At 37.8% G+C, this 23,638-nt stretch overlaps 1 protein-coding gene across 2 annotated transcripts; it reads right to left on the reverse strand.

Annotated features, from left to right (window-relative positions):
- Positions 1-12,155: 12,155 nt before the first annotated feature.
- Positions 12,156-22,760, reverse strand: LARP1A (LA RNA-binding protein). Of its 2 annotated transcripts, none has more exons than XM_087333800.1 (15): positions 22,074-22,760; positions 19,671-20,199; positions 19,386-19,554; positions 19,203-19,293; positions 19,038-19,109; positions 18,635-18,958; positions 18,329-18,558; positions 18,174-18,246; positions 16,181-16,297; positions 15,746-16,092; positions 15,484-15,666; positions 14,858-14,921; positions 13,378-13,523; positions 12,931-13,035; positions 12,156-12,842 (listed from the first exon to the last, which is right to left on the reverse strand). In XM_087333800.1, the coding sequence occupies exons 1-15, from the start codon at positions 22,743-22,745 to the stop codon at positions 12,596-12,598; spliced, it is 3,369 nt and encodes a 1,122-aa protein (XP_087189926.1). In that variant the 5' UTR covers positions 22,746-22,760; the 3' UTR covers positions 12,156-12,595. The 2 variants fall into 2 exon arrangements, with proteins under 2 accessions (XP_087189926.1, XP_087189925.1); XM_087333799.1 differs by having other exon boundaries at positions 18,329-18,564.
- Positions 22,761-23,638: the final 878 nt, after the last annotated feature.

Below are 23,638 nucleotides of genomic sequence, written 5' to 3' on the forward strand. Positions count from 1 at the left end.
TTGTACTCTATGTAGCCGCATGTTACTAACACATAACGCAATTTTGAATGCAACTCTACATATCTGTTGCACATGAAAGATATAATACTCGAATGATACTTTGATCCCCGTATGTTTGTCAGATACTAGTTGCATATGTGACCCGAGGTAAGTGTCTTGATCATTACCAGTAATCGAAAAATAGTATTGCCTTAATTCTCACAACTTTGATTTTCCAATCATAGACATACAACCACGGGCACAACATATTTTTTTGACATCAAATCCAATCTGTTTATCTGATGTCACCAAGTTAAATCTATCTAGACGAATTCTTCGTGGGATTCTTCTAATATGCATAGGGCTTCTTGATTTCTCTTCCTGCATAGAGGTTGGTGTAACCTTGTTACAATCTAATTCTTTGTTGTGACCATCGCCAATGTTATTTGATAATTCATTGGCACTACCTTCATTCTCCGTATGTTTATTAATATCGTATTCTTCAATAGAGAACTCTTCACATGTATCATTATTTACATTCCTTGTAGGTGAAGATGAGCTCAGACAATATTCTTCGATAGAATATGGTGAGTCTGTCGACAAACAATACTCTTCAGTAGAAAACATTAGTCTGATGACAAACAATATTCTTCAATCGAGAATGGTGAATCTTCACTCATTGCTTAAGGTCTAGATAAGGCTCTTTAAGTTATGTGCTTATGCTAAGGTAAAAAACTAATAAGCTCCTCTCTAAACATAAATTCCTCTCTAAACAAAAGCTCCCTCAATATAATTTCTATATTATTTAATATTATATTAATACAATACATAAACATATTATTTTTAATATAGTAATTGGATTTAAAATATCAATAATGATTTAAACTAGGTCTATTTGAAGTTAAATCAAGTATAATATAAATCCAATCATTATCAAGCCATAAATATGTTGGATTAAAGTTAAAATCATTGGCTAATTAATGGCACCCATATTTGATATAGAACTTCTTAGCCATTGGTTCATTAATGCTCACCATTTTAAATATTAGACTTATCAATCATTGGTTCATTCATGCCCACATCTTTAATACACAGCAATTGAGAGTCATAAAAATGTTGCTTTTAGTCATCAATCATTGGTTCATTCATGAACCTCTATCATTGTGTCCTTCATGACCTTTACAGTCATTGTAAGTTATTATGACTATAAAAGATTCATCAATATGTTAGTTTGACTTTATAATCATTGATGCAATCATAAGTTACTCTAGTTAATGTGACTGTGGTTACCAACTAACTAACCTCAAACTTACCAACCCTAGTTAAGGTGACTGTGGTTACTTTAACCACTGTGGTCAATCCCTATAAATAGGAAGACCTCGCCATATTTCACTCACAAGAGTACACAAGAGCATACAAGAGCACACAGAGCGAACAAACCACACAAAGTACACGAAGCACGAAGCACGAAAGTGTGATCTCCGCCTCCACTTCCACAAGATCAACAATGTCTTCAAAGAGAATCGAGCGCCAGGACTCCAGGTAGGCCTCTGACACTGTGGACATTTTTGTAAATATGTTTTGTCACTCAAGAACTCGATACGGCGTATCGAGTTCCTGTTTTTTCTTTGCTTTTTAAACAGGAACTTGATACGCCGTATCGAGTTCCTCTATTTTCTTTGCTTTTTAAACAGGAACTCGATATGGCGTATCGAGTTCCTGTTTAAAGTTGAGGAACTCGATACGGCGTATCAAGTTCCTCTGTGTTCTTTGCTTTTTAAATAGGAACTTGATACGGCGTATCGAGTTCCTCTATTCTGTTTGCTTTTTAAACAGGAACTCGATACGGCGTATCGAGTTCCTGTATAAAAGAAGACCCTGAAAGAGGAATATTGTGTTTTTGGGGCAACAATCTAGAATTGTGAGAAAATATATCAAACTGTGTGTCAAAATCAGTCTTTTTTATGTCGACTTGCCTTACTTTTTAAAAAAAAGGGGCCTTTATTATAGGGGTTTTATGACCGACTATAGCTTAAAATAGTAGAAAATAACCCACAAATTACCTTCACAATACCAAATTCAAGTCTATCATATGCAAATTCTCTAGAATATGGATATGGAATCAATATAAGCCATACCTACCCTTCAAGATAATATATATCCTTGCATACTTATTAAGATATATATTTTCTAAGTTGAATAGCCCTTACTAGAATGGATTTCTAAATAAAGGACTACCATGTTCACTCAATGCATGATTGATATTTATAGTTTACCACAAATCGGCTGCTAGTTTATTTCTTCATCTACTTATTTGTATTGTAATATACAACCTTAACTTATGTTTTCGCATGTACTTTCTTAAATAGGTCGTCTGAGAACTTGTCAAACCGACCCGTGAAGAAAATAAAGCTTTGGATACAGGGCTCTCCAATTGAAAGCCAGACCCTAATAGCTCCTGAGAACATGAAGAGAGTAAAAAAGCTAGTCTTCAACGAGGAGACCAAATCTCAACCACCCAATGAGGTCAGTCAAAAGAAACTATTAGCAGCTATTGGTGGTGAAGACCTTCCTGACCATGATCTAACGGACAAGGAATGGTGTATGCAATACATTGACTCCAAGAAAAAAGTCTTCTTGTATACAGCAAAGAAGAAGGGCGAGGGGCAGCTTGAAAATGAAACCGCATTTATGTATGGCCGTATTCTACAATTTGACTACGAAGATTCAGATTCGGCCAACATACTTGTACTGATAGAGTGCTCCAAGGGGGTACGTAAAGTGTTCCTTTCAGAAGATCTTCTAGTAAAGGAATCTTGTGGGCCAGAAGTGTTCAAAAAAGATCTTGAAAGCTCACAAAACCTTATTGTTGCCTTGATGCCTTATATACAAGGCCATGTAACTCTAAGGGAGGAAGTGCCCTCCCCAGTGAAGGCCACAAAAAGGGTATCTAAAGTACAATCAAGACCACCAAAGAAGAAGACAACCAAAATGTCGGACTCCGATTCAACAAGTGAAAACGAAGAGGAGGACACTAAGGGGACGCCAGGAGCTGAGATGGCATCGGGTGTGTTGTCATCCGAGCAGAATAAGATAATGAGAGAGTTAATGCAACATTAACTGGTCAGGAAAGGGCAAGTGTTTAATTTGCCTATAACACACATCCGTCGGCCCCCTATTGATGAAATAACAAGTCGAAGACCACTTGAGATTAGAGAGCCACACCGCATGCATGTTCAAAATCTCAAGAAAAAAATTAAAATTAATCCTCATGCCACTGTGGTGCCTTTTATTGTTACGGTAGATCCTGAAGAATGTGAAACCATTGAAGATTTTGATATTAGAAAGCACGATCAATATAATTACTTTGTCATTGGTGGATCGCATTCTACGGAGGCACGTCGGCAACTTGTGAGAGAACATCTAACGACTTTCTTCCTCAAGTATGCCGAGTGCAAAATTTACGTGGGGATCACAACTGAAGAGGCAAAGCTATTGGCATGGGACCATAATAATGATAATGACTATAGGCAGAAAATGTCGTCGATTGAGCGTATAAGGTTCTTCCACCACGAGTATTTGGACGTGAAACAAAAGTTTGGTGTGAAGCTACATACAGGTCTACGACGTCAATGTCTGCATGAAGTCGGTATTGTGGTAGATGATAATGTTAAGTCCGATGGTCTTTGAAAATATGAGTCTTGGTTTCAACTGGCCTTTAGAGATGGAGAAGTATGGGACCTACAGGATCAAATCTTCTCAATGTGGGAGAATAAGGAGGTAAAGGGTCAACGACAAAAGAAATGTAAGGTTGACCCTCAACTACAGTTAGTCACAAGCAGCCAAGAAAATTGACTTGACAATTGAAGAAGCGGCTGACGACGTGAAGTTGTCTCTGTGGAGAGCGATGCAAGGTATTAAGGATGAGCAGCTTCTTGTGTCTGTTTTGTCAAGGGTTGTGGCGAAAGATTTAAGCCTTGATAAAATGGTCACTAAGTTCAATAAGTAAGTCTTTCAAATACTGAAATTGAAGTCTATATGGTGTAATTCAAAGTTCTAATCTTGATTTCTAATTTTACAGTCATAAGGTGTACATGAAGATCCAAGAAGTTATGATGAAACAACTTGGATGTATAACTTGGGAACAAGTCACCGAGGATTATCCTCTAACGTCTTCATATAAGGCGTTATCGGAGTATTTTATTGCATTCAAGGATTGGGTTAGTATTGGTGGTTTTTCATTACGCTTTCATCATATGTAGAGCTTGTATAATAATACTTGATGTCCTATTGCTTCTATTAGAAACCGTGTCGTGGCAAGAAACAAGGAGAGGTTAAGGATATACACGATTTCCCTACATCCTTCCTTGCACATCTCGAGCGAGCCAGAAAAGAAAAGGATCGTCGCTTAGTCAAGGCGTACGAAATGGAGGAAGATGGCTCCTTTAAAAATTTTAGCCACAAAAAAGATATTACGAGAGATCTTTACTACAATGTGGTTTGTGGCGATGTTGTCGACTTGATCCAAAAAGTGCCAAAGAAGAAATATACGCTAATGATTGCGGATATTCCTTACGAATTTCGAATGGCTGGGTCATCGTACGACGATGGACCGTTTAGGTTTAAACAATTGTAGAAGATGGTCAAGGATTTCGTTGAGCTAACGACTGTATCCTTGTGGCGAATAGTTGTCTTTCATAGTATGGACCAAGCGTACTCGGTAGGTCAAGCTTTGAGATCTCGTTGCCATGGCATCGAGAACCTTGCATGGTAAGGATTATTTATAGGTGTCATTCACTATATTGCATTTCTTAAGGTTATTCAATCTATTCTTATCTCGATGTATTATTTTTTATAGGATAAAAACAAATGTAAATAGAGGGCCAACTTTTCGGTTCGTTAATGCCATTGAATACATCACCGTTGGCTACTTCGATGAAATTAAGAAACAAAGAAATCAAGGAGCATTCTAATGAAGTGGGAGGTTCAAATCTGCTGGTATATCCAGGAGTGACACGGAAATTGCAACATGTCACCACGACAAAACGGGGACTTGTCAACCCATACCAAAAACCTCAACGACTTATGATGCACTTGATCGAGATGTTTTCTGTCGAGGAGCAGGTTATATTTATAAATATGAGGATTAAGGCTTTGTGGGAGTGCCCAGACTAGGAAGAGGAGGTTGGTGCAAAGAACCTAACTGATACTAAAAGGTTTCAACCTGCTTCGCGAGAGCCTATTCCTCCGTTAGTCGGGGAACCGGGGGAGCTAATAGAGCTTGATGATGAGCTTATAGAAGATATTTCGTTGGCTCGGCTAACAGGGGAAGCCAATGCACGTATAGCCGAAGAGACTTCTATACAGGATGATGAAGAAAATGACATTGACGATTTGATTGCTATGTAATAGACTCTTTTAAAACCGCGAAATGTATTGTTTGGATTTCACATTATTAATACAAATTTTGGGTTTTACTTGGTGGATTCTATTCTTTATAATCTTCTATATGTTTCAATTTTATTTTTATATACTTGATTAGTAGATTTATGACATCGGTTTCACCGCGTGCATTGCTGACTACCAAATTTATGGAGAAACATGAATTAGTTTAAATTGAGGCTGATTTTGGTCAAAGTTTAACTTAACATAACATGGTCGTAGAATTGTTGCCATGATTGTCCATGTAGTTATTATGGATCTTTGTCTTCTATTGTTAAAACTATTATGTTTCTCTTCCATTGCTGCTTAGATTGTGTAGTGTGTTGATAATGGTTCCACTAGCGTTATCCGCATGTTTTTATACGCTTGTAGTTCCACTAGCGTTATCGTTCGGAGTTTGATCCCGTGTGAATCACCTAAGCAATAGATTAGATCAATTTTAAATACAAGTATGAAAGCCTTAATAGGTTTGTTATTTCCACCACATTATCCTAAAGTTCACTGTCTTACATTGTCCACAATTATATACATATGGTTTGATCACATACGAACAAACTGAGGAATAGATTAGATCAACTTTAAATACAAGTATTAAATACTTTAATAAGTTAGTTATTCCAATCACATTATCCTAAAGTGCACTATCCTACATTGTCCACAATTATATACATGCAAGTATGGGTCAAAGTATAAATTATAACTCATTTTATTAGTATGGATACAAGTACACCTCATATTTTTGTAAAACTTACCAAATTAATATAAGTCTTTAACTTAGTGTTTCCCATGTCGCACATTAGTGATATATTGAGCCATTGTTGAACTTTATTATGCCTACATTAACTTATCAACACGTCCAAACTTGCATGATTTCTAACCATCTCCACTCGTAGACCTATCATGTATTTTTATATTTGCAAATTCTAATCAAGTTGTAGAACATGTGATACTAGTGCATCCAATTTTTGTAGAGAGGGTATATTTGGATAGTTTCAAAAAGATTCTACAAGTGGAATGCGCAATCCTTCCACTTGTGAACACGAACGTGTTTGAGGTCATATTTGTAAATAGCCCTAAAGTTATATAAATATAAATATGACTAGGGAAATAACAATTATGACTCATGAGTTGTTGTTGTAATCATTCTTGTGTTATATATATATATATATATATAGAGAGAGAGAGAGAGAGAGAGATCCAAGAAGTTGTATGTGTTGTAACCATCGGTTGGCGAAGACACAGAGCTCGAGGTCATTGCATCTGAGTATCGCATTGTAGTAACTTTTCCCTATAGTGGTTCTGTTCAGAGTATGTGAACTCTCGTGGTTTTGCCTCTCGAGGTTTTCCACGTAAAAATTCGGCGTTATCTCGTTGTCTTGCGTAAGTGCATTTGGTTCTTCTTTCTGTTAGTCTTCCATTATTATTTGAAACTCGGTTGTGGCCGAGTACGATTCTCATCAAAAGGTATCATTTGACCTTAACTGATCGGTCATAGAAGGACAAACCAACCAAGCCGAATCTAAGATTCGACAACCAATTGAAATCAACCAAGCTAGTGACCCCACTATCGAATCCGAATCGGCAAAGATAGTTGAAAGGGTCGAACAGGGAAAATCGGTCAAAACCGATAAAGCCAAAGGGCAATGATTAGCAACAACCGAATCGTTCAACAAAGGCAAAGAAGGCAGAGCCCAAAGAGATAGAGTCAAAACAAATAGAGCCAAATCGACCAAATTGCCCAAACAGGCCAAGGTGACGAAAGGCCGAGCCAAACTGGCCAAAGCACTAACTCCTTTGTCAATCGATCCCGAAGAAGCAGAGGATGATTGGACATCACCAAAATCCTATCTTAGGGGCGAGTCATCCTAAAGGACTCCTGAAGGTGGTTCAACTAATATTGATTGGACATGAGAACCAATCGAAGAATTTGAACCGACAAAATCGGCACCCAGGAGATCCGAACGAGTTCAAAGGCCGACAGAGTTTTACCAATCGGACCTCGACTACGTCAACTACATGGATGTCGGTGAACCCAGCTCGTACGAGGAAGCTATAACCAAACTGGACGCCGACACATGGCCCGAAGTCATGAGATCCGAGATGGACTCGATACATGAGAATAGGACATGGGAGCTGGTCAAACTACCAGTTGGAAGGAAGCCGCTACCATGTAAATGGGTCTACCGATACAAATTTGTATCAGGTTTGGAACGACCCAAGTACAAAGCTCAACTCGTTGCTAAAGGTTTCAAATAGGAACATGGGGTCGATTACGATGAGATCTTCTCACCAATAGTCAAGATGACCACCCTTTGACTCCTTCTCGGGGTCGTGGCAATGGAAGACCTAGAGCTACAATAGCTAGACGTCAAAACAGCCCTTCTACACGGAGATCTCGACGAAGACATTTACATGTCCCAATCGGCAAGCTTCACGGTGACAAGGGAGCAAGGTCACCACGTCTACAAGTTGAAGAAGAGTGTATATGGGGTAATACAAGCGCCGTGAATGTGGTATCAGAAGTTTGATACCTACATCGGCTGCTAGACTACAGTCGATCGGACTCTGACCCATGCATGTACATCTAGCAACTGGCCGATGAGTCATGGATCTACCTGATCCTATATGTCAACGATATGTTGTTTCCCAAGAGCAATCAAGGAAAAATCGAAAGACTAAAGCAGATCCTTCACGATAAATTTTCAATGAAGGAACTTGGATAAGCCCGACATATCTTGGGCATGAGGATCAAGTGAAATCGGATGACGAAGAATCTCCGGCTCTCCCAGTCCAATTACATCCAAAAGGTGCTTAGAAGGTTTAACATGGAGAACGCTACGTCGGCACCGACTCCGCTCCCAACGTTGACACGACTAATGGACAAGGACTCTCCTTCGACAGACAAGGAGAAAGCGCTCAATGGAAAGATACCCTACTCATCGTTCGTAGGAAGTATCATGTACGCAATGTTGGCAACCTGACCTGACCTTACATATGTCATAGGGGTCATCCGCCGGTACATGTCGAACCTAGGACAAAAGCATTGAGAGGCAATCAAACACATCTTCCAGTATCTGCAAGAAACCGAAAAGGTACATTTGACTTTCGGATCGGCCAATCTGACCAAAGTCGAAGGCTATTCAGACTCCGACTACACCGGCAATCCGGACAATCGGAAGTCGACATCAAGCTATATATTTAGCTATAGTGGCGGTGCCATATCATGAAGGTTGAAATTGCAAGAGTGCACGGTCCTGTCGACCATAGAGGCCAAGTACATAGCCGTGTCGAAGCAACCAAGGAAGCAATTTTGTCACACCGACTGTCGACCGATTTTTTAGAGATAAGCCAAATCGACCATCCAGCACCGGCCATCTATTGTGACTCACAAAGAACAATACACCTCATTCGTAATCCAGTCTATCATGCGAAAACAAAACATATTAAGGTGCAGTTTCATCATATCTAGGAGCTCGTAACAAAGAAAGAAGCTCAAAGTCCAAAAGATCGACACCGAGGTGAACATCACTGATTGCTTGATGAATCCACTCCTAGAACAATGCTTCGGAGCACTAAGGAACATGATGGGACTACGACAAGAAACCAAGCATAAGGAACCAAACGAACAATAGCAAAAGGAAAGTTGAAGACCGGCTCAATTGGACAAGTCGAAAAGGCAAAATCCAAAGAATCAGAATGCTAAGAAGCTGAAGACAAATCGAGAATCCAACGAGGAGCACAGGAACGAGCATGTACAGGGAGTAGACAATCGACTAAAGGCCTAGAGTGAAAATCGGACATGAGCCGATTCGAACAAACGAACGAGCTGATTTAGGCACAAAACAACCCACAAACCAATCGATCCAATCGACTCAGACAAGCCAACCTGGACGACATACAATCCAAATGACTAGTCGAGTTAGGCTACATCCCGTCTTTACCTCTGCAGATTCGGTTGAATGTTGATTGCCTTGTATGTATACAATTGTAACTACATATTAAAATTGTAATCTAGGTTCATGGGGGAGAGAACCCCTATTACTTGTATACATAGGAAGAGTGGCCCTTTTACGGGGGATTTTGTTGCAATAAAAGGCCAACTCGTTCCTAATTGTATCCTCAAGTGTGAACACGTTCTCAAGTTAGGGCTTGAATATACATAAGCCCAAATGTAACATTGTGATAGAAAGTTACAGAAGAGGATAACAAGTTTCCATTAGATTCATCTGAGTTCTCTTGCTTCTTACTTTCCTTTATATTGTGCACATTCTACTTCGTTGTCTTGTACACGTTGTTTGCTTGACATCACCTTGCAGGTTCGCACATATTCTTCCACATATCATCTTTAATACATGTCACCTTGAAGCTTCCACTTTGTTGAGTGGCATGTGTATGAGTTCTCTACCCATCATTCTTGTTACTTGATTTGTTTGACTCAGGGGCTTTGGCTTTCCGAGATTTATGTCGTTGTCAATTTGTTGGCTAATTTTGTTGATTGAAGGACCCATTGCCATTGGCTGATTTGTCACTTTCTTTTGTCACCGAATGTCCTCATGAAGATTCTTTGTAAGTAACTCTAAAAGTGATTTAATGTTGTTATTCATGGTAGTTAATGTTCCCCACAATTCAGGAAGTTTGTTTAGTATCGAGCCTAGCTTTATATCTTTTGGGATGAGGTGGTCGGTTGTAATAGCATCATCCATGGCTTCCTCCCAAGTAGCTAGGAAGGTAGAAACATCTTCCTCTTCCTGCGTCACACACATAATGAATAATGCACCTAATATATGTATAATGTAACTTAGTTGTACCATCATGTGGCTTGTACAACTCTTTGAGCTTGGCCCAATTTGCAACAACTATGGGGACTCTTCCGATAATATCTCCTTGCTTGTGCTCTATGTATAGTAAGATTTCCAAGCATGACCTTTTATCTCAAGCCTTCCATGTTTTCCATTCTTCTAACAATTTGTCTATTGGTTCTTCCCATGTGTAATCCACAACTTCAAAAAGCCCTTCACACCAATTCTATTTTCGCCTTCCAGTTTCTAAAATTCTATATTCGCCTTCCAATATTATCAAAAAGTTGCAAAATAAAAACATAAATGGCCGCTAACTAAACAAGCCTAGAAAGTTTTGCAATGAGAAGTGGGTGGCATTAAGCAAAAATGCTCTATAAACAAAAACGGTAACCATTGGACTCATTCTCTAGACTTAGCACATTTATACATTGTACATTGCAACTCTAATTTCACATGCATGTTTTAAGCACATTTATAAATTGTGTACAACTATAATTTCACATGCATGTTTTAAACACTTATCGAATGATGTTGCTTTAAACTCAAAAGAAGTCACAACCTAGACTGACCTTGAACTAGTCACTAAAGAGGTATGGAGCTTTATCCAATACTTAATGCAAGAAGAATCCAATATCTATCCACCCTATCATTCATGCATGAATGGTACCCTATCATTCCATGTCTAATATGCAACTTTGGACAATCATACCAGAAATGAACGTGTTAGACTTTGGACGATTATACCAGAAATGAGTGTCTCCATAGCATTATCCATGATGCTGAGACTCAAAGACTAGGATGTAGTTTCTTTGCATACTTCCCATTCCAGTTTCATCAGAATCTTTAGAGATTACTTTGGCTTATTCTCACATCACATCAGACGCATCTAGCAGCATGTTTTGCTACAGACAAGGATGAGTGGCTTAGCCTAAATCTAATATGTGAAGCCAACAAGGTCAGGAAGGCTTAACCTAAACCTAATGAAGTGGCCCATGGTTCAAGCACCCATTCAACGAACAAATAATTGTGAGAAATCTTTTAAGGGTCTCCATTTATGGACATCATGGGCACCAATAATCAGAGACATCAATAATCATGATGTGTTCACTCACAGTCGATTACTAGAACTCTCATAAAGAAATACTAATCAAGAAAATTTGAGCCACTTTTCTTTGCTATGAAAAGTTCAATCAAAACCGAAGAAAATTGACTCGACACATGAAAAAACTCAGCCCCTCACGCTTGAAAAAATTCTCAAAAAAGTTTCTTCAACGCAATGTAGGATATACTAGCATGTGCTAGAAAGTAGTAGTTAAAAACATTTGAAGCTCATGGATCGAGAGATGCGATACCCCACCCATGAAAAGGAGATGGCGGCCATCATCCATTGTCTTCATACATGGAGACATTACTTGATGGGGAGGCACTTCACCGTCCACACGGATAACATCACATCAACGTACTTTGCTTCACAGCCGAAACTCACCGCAAAGCAAGCTCGGTGGTAAGACTTCCTAGTTGACATTTAATCACACTTACGATAAATGGTACAGAACTTCCCAGATTCAGCCATCTTGCTCATGATCCACCAAACTGTGGTCCCAAGGCTGCATACCGCATAAGAACAATCTTCAACATTCAGGTTGCTACTAGATTCTTACTAGGCGAATCATCAAACGAACAATAGACCAGCTAGCAATTCATCGCCATCAATTCAATTGACTGATAAAGTATCATTACAAAGCATTAAGGGTAAGAAAAGTTTGGAGACAAACTAGCATGCATAATATACTTACGAAACCATAAAACTTTGATCTAGATAGGAAAAACATTTCAGGAAATTATTTTTTCCTAATGTTTAAAATCTGAAATTTGACAGCTAATAAAGGTAAAATTAAAAAACCACAGCTAGTTTTTTGCATGCCACAAAACGGATTAAAGACCAACGGATTATTGTGTTCAAGAAAGTAACAATGTCAAATAATTTACAAGACTTCTTATCAAAAAAAAATCCAAAACAGTGGAGGTTTTCTTTCTCTGATCTTATAACATCTCTCAAAAGATTGGTTGTTGGCTTTCCTTACAGCATTATAAACAATGATATGCCCATATATGTATATATTCGGCATATGCAGCCAACATAAGAAATTGTCGACATGACAACTAAAAACAATTTGATTTGACCAACATTCTGACATCTTATCCTACATGTTTGGGCTAAAGTATCTCAGCCAATAAAAAGTAGCTCGGAATTAAAGAAGCCGCAATATCTCCTACTTAAAAAGGATTAATTTTAAAAAGCACCATATATGGAATCAAAATACCTTTGCTTTTCTCCTTTCCTTTCTTTTTAACCCCATTCCCAACTTGTTTGCTCACTGTACAGGTACAGAGCAACTCCCCACATCAGTGAAAGATGACAAACTTTCTTCATTTTTCCTTTGTTCCATATGATGATCTCCACACACTGCGGTGCTTGAGTCTTTCTTGCCACATGCCTCTTTCTCTCTTGCTCTCTGGAAATCTTCTAGACTGCAGAATTGTTCATCGAGGAGCTTCTCTAATTCAGAGTGTTTCTTTAGGGGCCTAACATCTTTCTCTTTCCGGTAAAAATGGAAAGCCCTATAATGGCACAATGTTGAAGCTCAGTGAAACAACTGAAAGATAGCTAGTGTATTTCACAAATGGCCATCGGGGAAGCACAACTCACCAGTACTTTTCAAGACCATAGAGATTCCCTTTCTTAAATGTTTCCAGTGTTAATCGCTCAAAATCATCGTATAGCTTCTGTTTGAATTTCTTTTCCAGGCCATAACTGCTCAAAATACACGACATCACATGATAAAACATGTTACGAAAACATTGTTTTTATACATCCACCATAAATTCTATTAAAAAATAGACCTATACACATAGTGTAATGCTAAATCTTATGCTTTATAAAGCTAAGGTCAAAGGAAGTTTAATGCAATGGTCAAATTCTATGTTCATTGTCAATAGCACTCGACGCTAATAGTTAATTAGCACAATGGCTTTACAATCCATAGCCTGTGGGTTGAAAACAATTGTATTGCCTTATAAGTGGCAAAGATAACAAATAAGATCAGAAAAAACAGCTTACACATAATTGAAAGTAGAGTTCTACTTAGGAAATCACCTGTAGAACCTAAATAAACATTCCATCCCATAATTATATTTTGATGCTGCATCTTCCTCAGCCAAACGCCTAAACTCCTTGTACATTGAAGCATTATAATGTGTTCGCAGGAAGTAAGACCAAAAGCGAAATAGAGAGTTCATCTCCTATATAAAAATAACAGCACATAATCAATTGGACAAATCAAACATTGATTTCCATCCCACTTCCAGTTCTGCAGTGCAAAATGTACATGGAAAAAGAAATGTTAACAGAAACGAATCAGCAAGTAATACAAGATTTTACCCTAAAGCTGACATTAGCGACTCATTCACATTCAAGCATAATCAAACTTCAGTTGAAGCATTGATGAAAAAGCATTCCGCCCATCCAGTTTGAATATAAATTACATGATTTGAATGATTAAATTTTCTATTCCATGGAATAATTGAATAAGGAAACGCAAGCCAGTTCATAATATATAACAGCTTATATTTTGATGAAAAATGGACGGGGCTTGTTAAGCACAACTTGCTTTTCTGTCATAAATGAAATTATACTTTTTTTATGCGCATTTCTTCCTGGTTGATAAATCATTGACAGATTCTTTTCCTCTTGGTTGGAAGTGTAAGCTGAGAGATCATACCCATGCATAATAGGTCATCTATAAAGAATTTTTATGATATATAGTAGTTGACTGCTAAGAAGCCTTCTCATTCTTGGGTAACCACGGACGGACTATACTCTTATATTGAATTCTCACTAGATTGGATTTGTGAAATAAATCTGAAGTGACAACTCAGCATTCTAACTACTATCATCAATTCTTCTTCCTGGATTTTGGACAATCAGATTGATTACGGATGGATGGTTAGTCTGAATATGAATAACATTGAAAATAAATTGTATCAAAATGCTGAAATTATATCTAGTAAATTTAATTATATGTTTCATGCTCACTCTATCTGCTAATATATTTTCACAGAAGCATAAGTGACGTCAGCTGATAACATAAGATCCTATGAATGTTCTGGTCTATGGATGTAGGTAATTTGTACAGAACGAATACATGTATTTGCTTCACCTTCTGATCTCAAATTTTTGTTTACTGGGTCCAGAGCTCCATACATAGTACAAGCAACAAGAGATTTAACCTGTCCATAATTCAATCACCCACCTGGGTCCCAATATGAAGCAACTATTGCATGGCCAAACAATAAATGAATACCTAACAATGTGACCAAGTGAGAAGGTCAAATTTACGCCCAGTTTATAATCCTAACCCAAAAACAGGCTTTCCGTATTCTTCTGATCAATGTTTCCACTGAGTTACACACTCAAAGGCAATTTAATTGGAAAGATGCTGATCCCAGAAAAAGAAAGTGGCTAGAAAACAATGACATACTTCAAAAGCTCCTTCCATAGGCCAAAAGCAACTAGTAAACAAATGAAGACTTCCTAGCTAAATAGAAATGGAAAAACTAATTTTCCAAAACCTCACCTCACTGCGACCAACACCAACTCGTTTCCGATCTGCCAAACAGCGCTTATGAAACTTCACATACCTAGCATATAAAGTTGCTTCAAATCAAAAGAACTTCTAAGAAAAACACCAACTAGCCAAAACAACTGTTAAGGTCATAGGTGAATTCCGACACACATTAATAATCCTTTACAGAACAAAAAACACTGAAATATAATACCACACTTAAGCACACGAATCCTTTACAGATATAAATAATTTGAAATATTAATAACACTGTAATCAGGCAGGAGAATTTGGTCTTTTAAGAAAAGTGTATCATTATAAATATCAAATGTAACCTTCTTTTTTCCAAAAAATCGAATGTAACCATTAAGACTAAATCAAATGCTTGAAAATCAGCTTAAAAAATGTAGGTCAGATATCACCATCCAAATGTGTCATGGAATATGACAAAAACGTATGCAAACAATTCAAATATGTGAAGCTCATCAACCAGTTGCAAATCATAGAGAGAAGACTTGACACTGACTATCCTCCCAGAGATCCAGTTAATATGCTATCCAAAACCTCACAATTTTACAAAAGAACATGCAAACAGTATTAAAATATTATAGAAAAAAATGTTTCAATAAATCATTTACTGTTGCTGCTTGAAACCATTGTCCTCAAGTAGAGCATGACTTGGATGCTGGAATTGAGGGAAAGATTTTGGCAAAGAACCAACTGGAGGACTGCAGCCTTGACCACTGCCACTAGCAACCAGAAGCCCATGTGGTGATGATCCAAGACGCAAAGAACTTGAACCATATGATGAAGAAAGGTTGCTGGATAGATTATAGAAAGTTATGAACACAAATATACCAAGCATAAAGATTAGATGTGGCGAAAAAGGTGTCTACCAACCTTGAATTGTCTGGGGGAGTTGCACCAAACAAGAAGCCAACAGACACACTGTTGGGGGGGCTTTCGGTGATAACATTGTGGTTATTATGCCGACCTTTAAGAGTTGATTCATGGGGACCACCTGGAAAAAGTCGTAAGCTTCCACTCAGTTTGTTAGGCCTCCTTCGAGGCCTTGGACCATTCACATCAGAAAGGCCACTTGAGACATTGGGCACACTGCCAATAGTAGATTTAAAGCTCCCAGATTCGGAAAAGCTGCTCCCAGTCTTAAGAACGTTTACAGAAGCTTTGCCCTCTAGGATAGAGGTGATTCCTACACTTGATGTTTTGGTACTTTTGTGCAGTTCCTACATATTTGGCATAAACGGTTTTCTAATATAGCAGTAAATCTCTTGGTTTCATATTAGTTATATGATCAAATGTTTGGAGAGATACCTGTTCATAGAAGACAAGTCCGTCATTCAGAGCTGTAGCAAGTTCATCTGAAATTGCCTTCTGCTGATTATCACTGCCATCTTGGCCTTTCTTAAATCCCCGCCTTCCTTGTTGAGTCTGAAATCACACATCCATAAAAACAAAAATAGAGTTTGTAAACGAGCTTCAGCTTCTCAAGACAATCAACTGATTTGTCAAGAGAACAGGCCTTTCATTCAGACTAGAAACCTGATAAATAATTACAAAGTTACATCTCAGGATTCACAAGAAGATAAGCTCTAGGAAAGGAGGTCTTATATGACATGTTAATGGACTAGACAATCATATCCCTCATTTAAAGAAATGAGCCTTACCCACGAAGTCATGCAAAACGAGGTCTTCATAGAACATTAATAATTTAGCAGCTACAAAAAGTATGGAATGAAACAAAATGTTCACGAAGCTAGATTCAGCAGGGAGCTTTGAACAGATAGATTGGCTGATAGTATCCCATTTACAGGTAGTAACTAAATGCATGAAAATCATGAAAACCCCCAAAGTTAAGTGAAAGGAGATCCTTTACAGAACATTTATAATGTAGAAAACTAGCAGAAGTATAGAATAAAACAAAGTATTTCATGAAGTCAAATTCACTGAAGAACTTTGAAAAGATGGATTGGCTAATAATATCTTATTACAATAGAATGATTCTTCAAAAGAGAAGAGAAGAAATGAGAACCCCAAAAGCAAAATAAATTCAATTACGAAAAGAAAGAACAAATATATAGTAAATTCACAAAGAAAAGAAAGAAAATATGCATGTCCCATGCCCATGCAAACAAACTATAATGTGTTCACTGATTTTTCCATTATGGTAATCCGCTAAAAAGGCAGAAAAAATGAACTTCATTCACCATGCATGACATGGCCAAAACCTAGGACATCCATGCCATCAGGGCTAAAGAATAGATTCTCTAAAGATTTCACATTATATGTCCGAGACCAAAAAGAGAAACTTTTCCATATGTTATACCTATGAATCATTTCTTTGGCCTAAGGGATTCTGAATCCTCTTGCCGAGTAGAATGGTTCTCTTATCTGAACACTTTATAACTTGTTTTGCGAACCCATGACTAGAACCAAAAGACTAACATAACTTGAATATCCCAGAGTTAGAAAGGAAAATTCTTCATTTCAACTTGAAAAATATAGGTCTGCAATATGAACATAAGATAAGCGTTCTCACACAAACAGGTGCATAGTGCACTTGTGTGGCCACATGCTGTCCCATAGGAGGATGAGCGTGATCCCAAAACTAATGAAAAATAATGGCATGACAATTCTTATTAGACCTGGAGTATCTTCATGTTCCTCTTAATAACAACAAACAGAAATAAGTAAGCATATGATTGATTGTGAGGACCAATTTCATGGCTAGCACCATACTTCATTGACTGCCATCCCCAAAAAGAGTTAAGAAAATATATAGGTAAGTTGAAGCATTGTAACTTCAAGTATTTGCAAATGTATGATGTGCAAGCAGACTCAAATACATGTACATATTTCTTTTCAATAAAGATGTGCTCAAGTTTCTGAGTTGTATTACCTAACCTAGATATGTTTGACTTTTAGGGTATTATTTAGCCCATAATTGTGCAACTATAGTAGCTAAATATCTCCAGCTTCAGAGTATCTTTATATGACTGTATAGAATAATGCAAAATGCTAAGAACTGATGGATAATTTTAGATTCTTTGCTGAATGTTAGACTGCATAACGTAAGTATAACCTTGATTTAGAAGAAGAGGAGCAACTGAAACTTTAACTTTCTTGGCAGAAAACATAAGAGCTCTAGTTTGTTCTAATAAGCATAAGGACAATTAGGTATGTTGAATTTTCCAGTCACAACAAAAATGAAGTTCCACCGTCCATTCAGAAATAAAAATCATAATATTTAAAGAAGACACATAAAAAAAACCAGGCCTTGCATCTACATTGATCACCGGGGCTACACCTGTGTCACGATGATAAGATTTTGCACATAACTATCATTCATTTCGGAGTCGTCATCATCATCCTCATTATGGCTGTAAAGGCAACCAACATTGTTCATACTCAATTGAACAAGGATAAAAATGAAGAAAAAATAGCTTGTTAGAATAGAAATACCTTTTTGACTGGTTAGAATGATCTTTGGTCATCAAGCGATTTGATTCTAGTTCCTCATCCATTTGAAAAGTGTCTTCTTCCTGATCATTCAAACTTTTGTTTGCAAACGCATTAGATAAGCCCCCCCTTCTTGATCTGGGACTTTTGATTGCCACATTTGAATTCATGGATACATTATTCCATTGTTTTGATCTGGTTCTGCTATCAGTATCAGTGGTTCCAGCCCTCCCCTGCACCTTTAATCATAGAGCATTGGATCAACATCACATATGTCTTATCAAGTTCTGCATCATTCGCATGTGTTACCTTAACATCCCGGCTTCCTGAAACTTTAGCGGGATCAGTTTTGACCTCAACTTTATTAATAATAGTATTTGCTACAATTGGTGTGGATGTTTCATGCCTTCCCAATGCTGGTTGTCCATCATTGATTGCATCTAGTCTCGTCACATTCATTGGCCATCCTTCTTTTGATTCTTCCGATGAAGTAGAACAGTCATGGATATTATTAGTCAAGGAATTTTGACCCAAATTTGAATCTCTCTCTTTTGGAACTGAGGCAGTAGACTCATAATGGCTTGGGGGAAGAAGCCATTTCACCCAATCTTCCCTCTTGCGTATTTTATCACCCTGTCCATTATCAAGACATTATACTCTGTAAGCAAGCTGTTTCAACTCTTCTATAATACTCGGTTCTAAAATAGCTCACCTGAACTTCAACAACTCTAGAATTTTGCAGCACGTCCAAAATAAGCCCAGGATTGGGAGTCAACCTTTTGACCTAGAATAGAGGTTAACATTTTTTTTATTAAGGCTACTGCTCCTCCCAATAAATATCCATAAAGTAAATGTGCATTTAGCAAAAAACAAATACCCGATTAAAATTGGCAATCACTGTGACTGGAATAAAACCATGCTCATCCATATTTGAGCGTAAATATATATCCCTGCATAAATTCTCTATACTGCCAAGCCAATAATAAAGAGTTTTGCTACCTTTGAAGTTGGAGAAAACGTAGATAGATACAAGCTACTTAAAGGCAAAATAAAATTTAACCTGAAATAGTATTCGATCTGCTTCGCCAGCATTGACCTTAAAGAAGCAAAATCTGGACCATTGAGCATGACACCTGGAGGAGGAGGTCCAGGAGGACCATAAAATGGAGGTCCACCATGTAAATGCTCAGGACCCCCAGGTGGTAAATAATACATGCCTGGAGTTGCATCTGCACAGGCACAAAATCACATTATCTGAATAATCATAAGAGTCCAAAATCAGCCTAATACAACAATAATGATAAAGTCAACAGACTAAGCTTGTGCGGACTGAGAAGAGACTTGCTTTGAAACCCTGCCGTGGGGAAGAAACCTGCATTTGTATTGTAGAAAAGTGACGGTGGTCGAGGAAGGTTGCGAGGACCAACTCTTTGTTGTTGGAATGGTAATCCAACATCCCTAGCATTTCCATAATTCTTATTTCCGTGATGCCAGCCATGGCCACCCCGCCCTTGTTCTCGTCCCATATTCCTACGATTCAGATTGTTGTGTGGGAAAGGTGGTCCATCTGCCCTTTGATTAAGAGAGGGAGGGGCATGTTCATAACTGCCTCCAACTTCTGGAGCTTTGTTTGCCATGTCACTTGATCCCTTTCTTTGATCTGGATTTGTGTTATGTGCCACATTAACCAGAGGAAAGCTGTTATCAACAGTAGCTGGTAAAACAGGTGATGGGTTTTGGGATGTGGGTAGTATTCCATTAGTAAAAACAGCTCTCTTGGCTGCTGATTTTTGTTTATTTCCAGTCGGAGAGCTACTACCATTACTACCGCTGCTTAGTCCACCCCTATGCAATACAGGGGCTACTGGAGTTCCCTGCAAAGCAAGAAAAATATATTCGTCAAAAATTATTGATCAATTTCAAGAGATATGGCTAATTTGAAGGACCCTTAAAGTTAAATTTCTGCCAGCAATCTCTTTCTTCATTCAATGACATCAATTATTCTCTTTGAAAGCCTATCACGACATCATCATCACATCAAAATCTGATTGGAATCAATTTAAAGAAATCTATATTATCTGAATTAGCTGTCTATTGAAATTCAGGCTTCAGCAAAAGAAAATAGCACTTGACATCAATCCACAATATGATTGAATAAAACTAAAACCATGTGGATTATGAATGAGGTTTCAAGTGAAACTCAGCAACGAAAAGCAGGAAAAAACGTATAAAACATAAAAATCATAATGTAAGCTCATTAAGAGAGATTCAAAGTGAAATTTAAAACCTATAACGAGTATTTGAATAGAGTGGAAATTGGGGATAAAAACTGGCTGAAAAACATTGTACGTCCTATAAAAAGGATAATGCAAACCTAGCACAAGAAATATTTGACGTAAAATTTGAGTAAGCACGGGTAATTTGAATGAGTTATCGACTGAAATTCAGCAAAGAAACATAAATCATTATTGGACTATATATATGAGCCACCAAACTGGGAATATATACATAGAGTTTCCCCAAATGTCTTAGTTTTTTCTTATTTGCACAAAAGCCAAAGTTTTTCTTTATTTCTACAAATGCCTTGAATTCTTCTTTATTTCCTTAAATGCCCTTGGAAATCCCTTAGAAGAGAGAAAAGTGGACAACTTTCTCCTATAATTCTCAAATACACATATAATTGAGAAATATGGGATGAATTGACCATATAATTACTCATTAGAAAATATGGTTCCTCTTTTGGTTGTTGACCAGAGGGGCATTTGAGGAAATAAAGAAAACAACAGGTATTTGTAAGGTATTCCCATGAATGAGCTTTCAAGTGAATTCAGCAAATGAAAAAAAAAAGCAGAATAAAGTTCATCACTCCTAAAACAATAACATAAGTTGAAGAATTTTAAGAATTTAAGGATTAGTTAGTATAAATGATCATTCAAGTAAATTTTGGCAAAGAAAACAGAAAAAGCAGAAGAATTTTCCCATAACCCCCCTAAAAGAATAATTTTTTGGTAAGGGCGATTAGAAAGTGAAGCTGAAGATATATGAACTATTTTAAGTAAGAATTATGTGTAGGAAAACAACGATACTTTCTTACAAACCCTAAATGGATAAAAATGCAATCTCAGCTAGTGATTTGCAGTGAATTCTAGAGAAGGCCTTGATTATGGAATGAGCTTTCATGTCAACCAAAAGAATTTGATATTATACTAAAACGATCATTTGGTTCAGTATTGAGTAGTTTGAGGAGAAATTTAACAATATATATGAAATATTTAAATAAAATTTTGATGGCGATAAAAACTTTGGTTTAGAAACCATGAGAAAGATATGCACTATTTGAATGGGCTTTGAGATGAGAAATTCAGCAGAGAGAACAGTAAATAAGCAGAAAAAACATTGTTATGAAAACCTTAGGAGAAGTAACATGAGTGGTAAAAAAACATTTTTGACATTTGAATGAGTTCCCAAGTGAGTTGCAACAAAAACTAAAGGAAAATCAAAAAATAAATGAATTATTTGAATGAGCTTTTAATGAGATTTCGCCAAAAAAAAAAAAAAAAAAACAATTTCAGAATAGACCATAAAAAGGATAATGTAGCTTGTGAAACTTCAAAATTATGGGGATTATTTCGATTGATCTTTTATGTAAACATTGCCTAGAAAGCAAAACGAGAAATCTTTGGATTTAAAACCATAAAATAAAGAAAAGTAAAAGAAATAGATATGAAACCTTGATACTAATAAATACCTGGTAGTTAGAATGTTCATCTAGAGAAGTAGAAGGGGAAGGGGAAGGGGAAGGTGCTCCTTTAGCGTCAGGGGATTTAGCAGCAGCACAAGCGTCACCCAGGGAGGGCCATACAACCGCACCCCCCATGACAGGACCAAATGAATCTGCCACATTTGCTTGTTTAGTGTGCGTGTTTGCATCACTTATTACATCAGTCGGCCTCTTCCATGCAGCCATCCTGGTGCCATTTGGCTTGGAAGGAGATTCCACCACACTAGTGGACAAAGAAGAAGAAGAAGAAGAAGGTTTTCCTTCCAGTTCTCCTCCTTCTGCTTTTGGAACCGAAGCGCTGGATGGAGGTCCCACACTTTGATCAGAAGAACCCTGCATAGCTGCCTCCTTCTCCTTAGGGTTAGGATTTGTAGTATTAGGGTTTGGGGGGTTTGGGCTTTGAGGGTTTTGGGTTTTAGGGTTGCAGAAGGGAGCAGGGGCGACGAGCAGTTGCGAAGAAGAAGATGAAGGGGAGGTTACGGTGGTGGTGGTAGTGGTAGTGGTAGTGGATTGGGGGAACGGGGGCACTTGCTCTTGCTCTTGCTCTTGCTCTTGCTCTTGCTCTTGCTCTTGCTCTTGCCCTTGCCCTTGCCCTTGCCCTTGCTGTAGAGGTGATGAACCTGTAGAAGAAGAAGTCATATTTTTTTGCTTAAATTAAGGTAAGGTTGGCTTGGCTTGGCTTGGATTCTGCCTCACTCACTCACTCACTCACTCAATTAATTAATTAATTAAGGAAGGAAGGAAGGTTGTGTGATATGGAGAAAGCTGCTGCTGCAGAGCAGAGAATTCGAAAGCCATGAATGTATCAGTCTGTATGTATCAGTATGTATGTATGTATGTATGTATGTATGTATGTATATAGTAGAACAACGCAACCAGACTCCAACCCCACCCCCCCCCCCCGTGGCTATGTACATATATATACATAGCTATCTATCTATCTATTCATCATCATCATCCAGAGAGAGAGAGAGAGAGAGAGAGAGAGAGAGGTAGAAAGATGATGATGATGACCCCCCCCCCCCCCCGCCCCGTGGCTTCCTCTCCTGCTGCTTCTTCCTCTTCCCTTCATGCGGTATGTATGTATGTATGTAATAATGTATGTATGTATTATGTATGGAAGGTATGATGCATCCATCCATCCATCCACTTGGGGATGGATGAGATAGATAGCCCCCCCCTCCCAATTACAAAGAAGGCCATAGTAATAATAAATTATAATAATACCATTTGCCTTTTGCCTTTTGCTTTTTGTCCATGCATGGTGTGTATTGGACAATTATCAATAGACCTATCGCTAGCTAGGGTTTATGGTGCCCATCTATCTCTCTTTCTATATATATATGTATATATAACCCTCTTTTTTCATTATTCAAAGGGTACCCATATCTTTCTATATTGATAGAAACGACTTTGCATTTGAGAGTCCAAATAGCAATGATTCCACTATGCATAGGGTTTATGGACATAGAATTCTCTATCAACCCCATCTTGTGCGCTTTTCCATTTACTTTGAAGCCTTAGTACATATG

This window comes from Azolla caroliniana, unplaced genomic scaffold (genome assembly GCF_043228905.1).
Source record: "Azolla caroliniana isolate FFs.n. ecotype wild unplaced genomic scaffold, voAzoCaro1.0.p SCAF_18, whole genome shotgun sequence".
In the NCBI taxonomy this organism is placed as follows: domain Eukaryota; kingdom Viridiplantae; phylum Streptophyta; class Polypodiopsida; order Salviniales; family Salviniaceae; genus Azolla; species Azolla caroliniana.

Excerpts from the sequence above, each read along its gene's own strand:
- LARP1A (XM_087333799.1), bottom strand. The coding sequence starts at position 22,745 with ATGACTTCTTCTTCTACAGGTTCATCACCTCTACAGCAAGGGCAAGGG. Across the intron at positions 18,959-19,037 it reads CTAGAGTTGTTGAAGTTCAG|GGTGATAAAATACGCAAGAG; the intron begins GTGAGCTATTTT and ends GATAATGGACAG. Across the intron at positions 15,667-15,745 it reads ACTCCCCCAGACAATTCAAG|CAACCTTTCTTCATCATATG; the intron begins GTTGGTAGACAC and ends TAATCTATCCAG.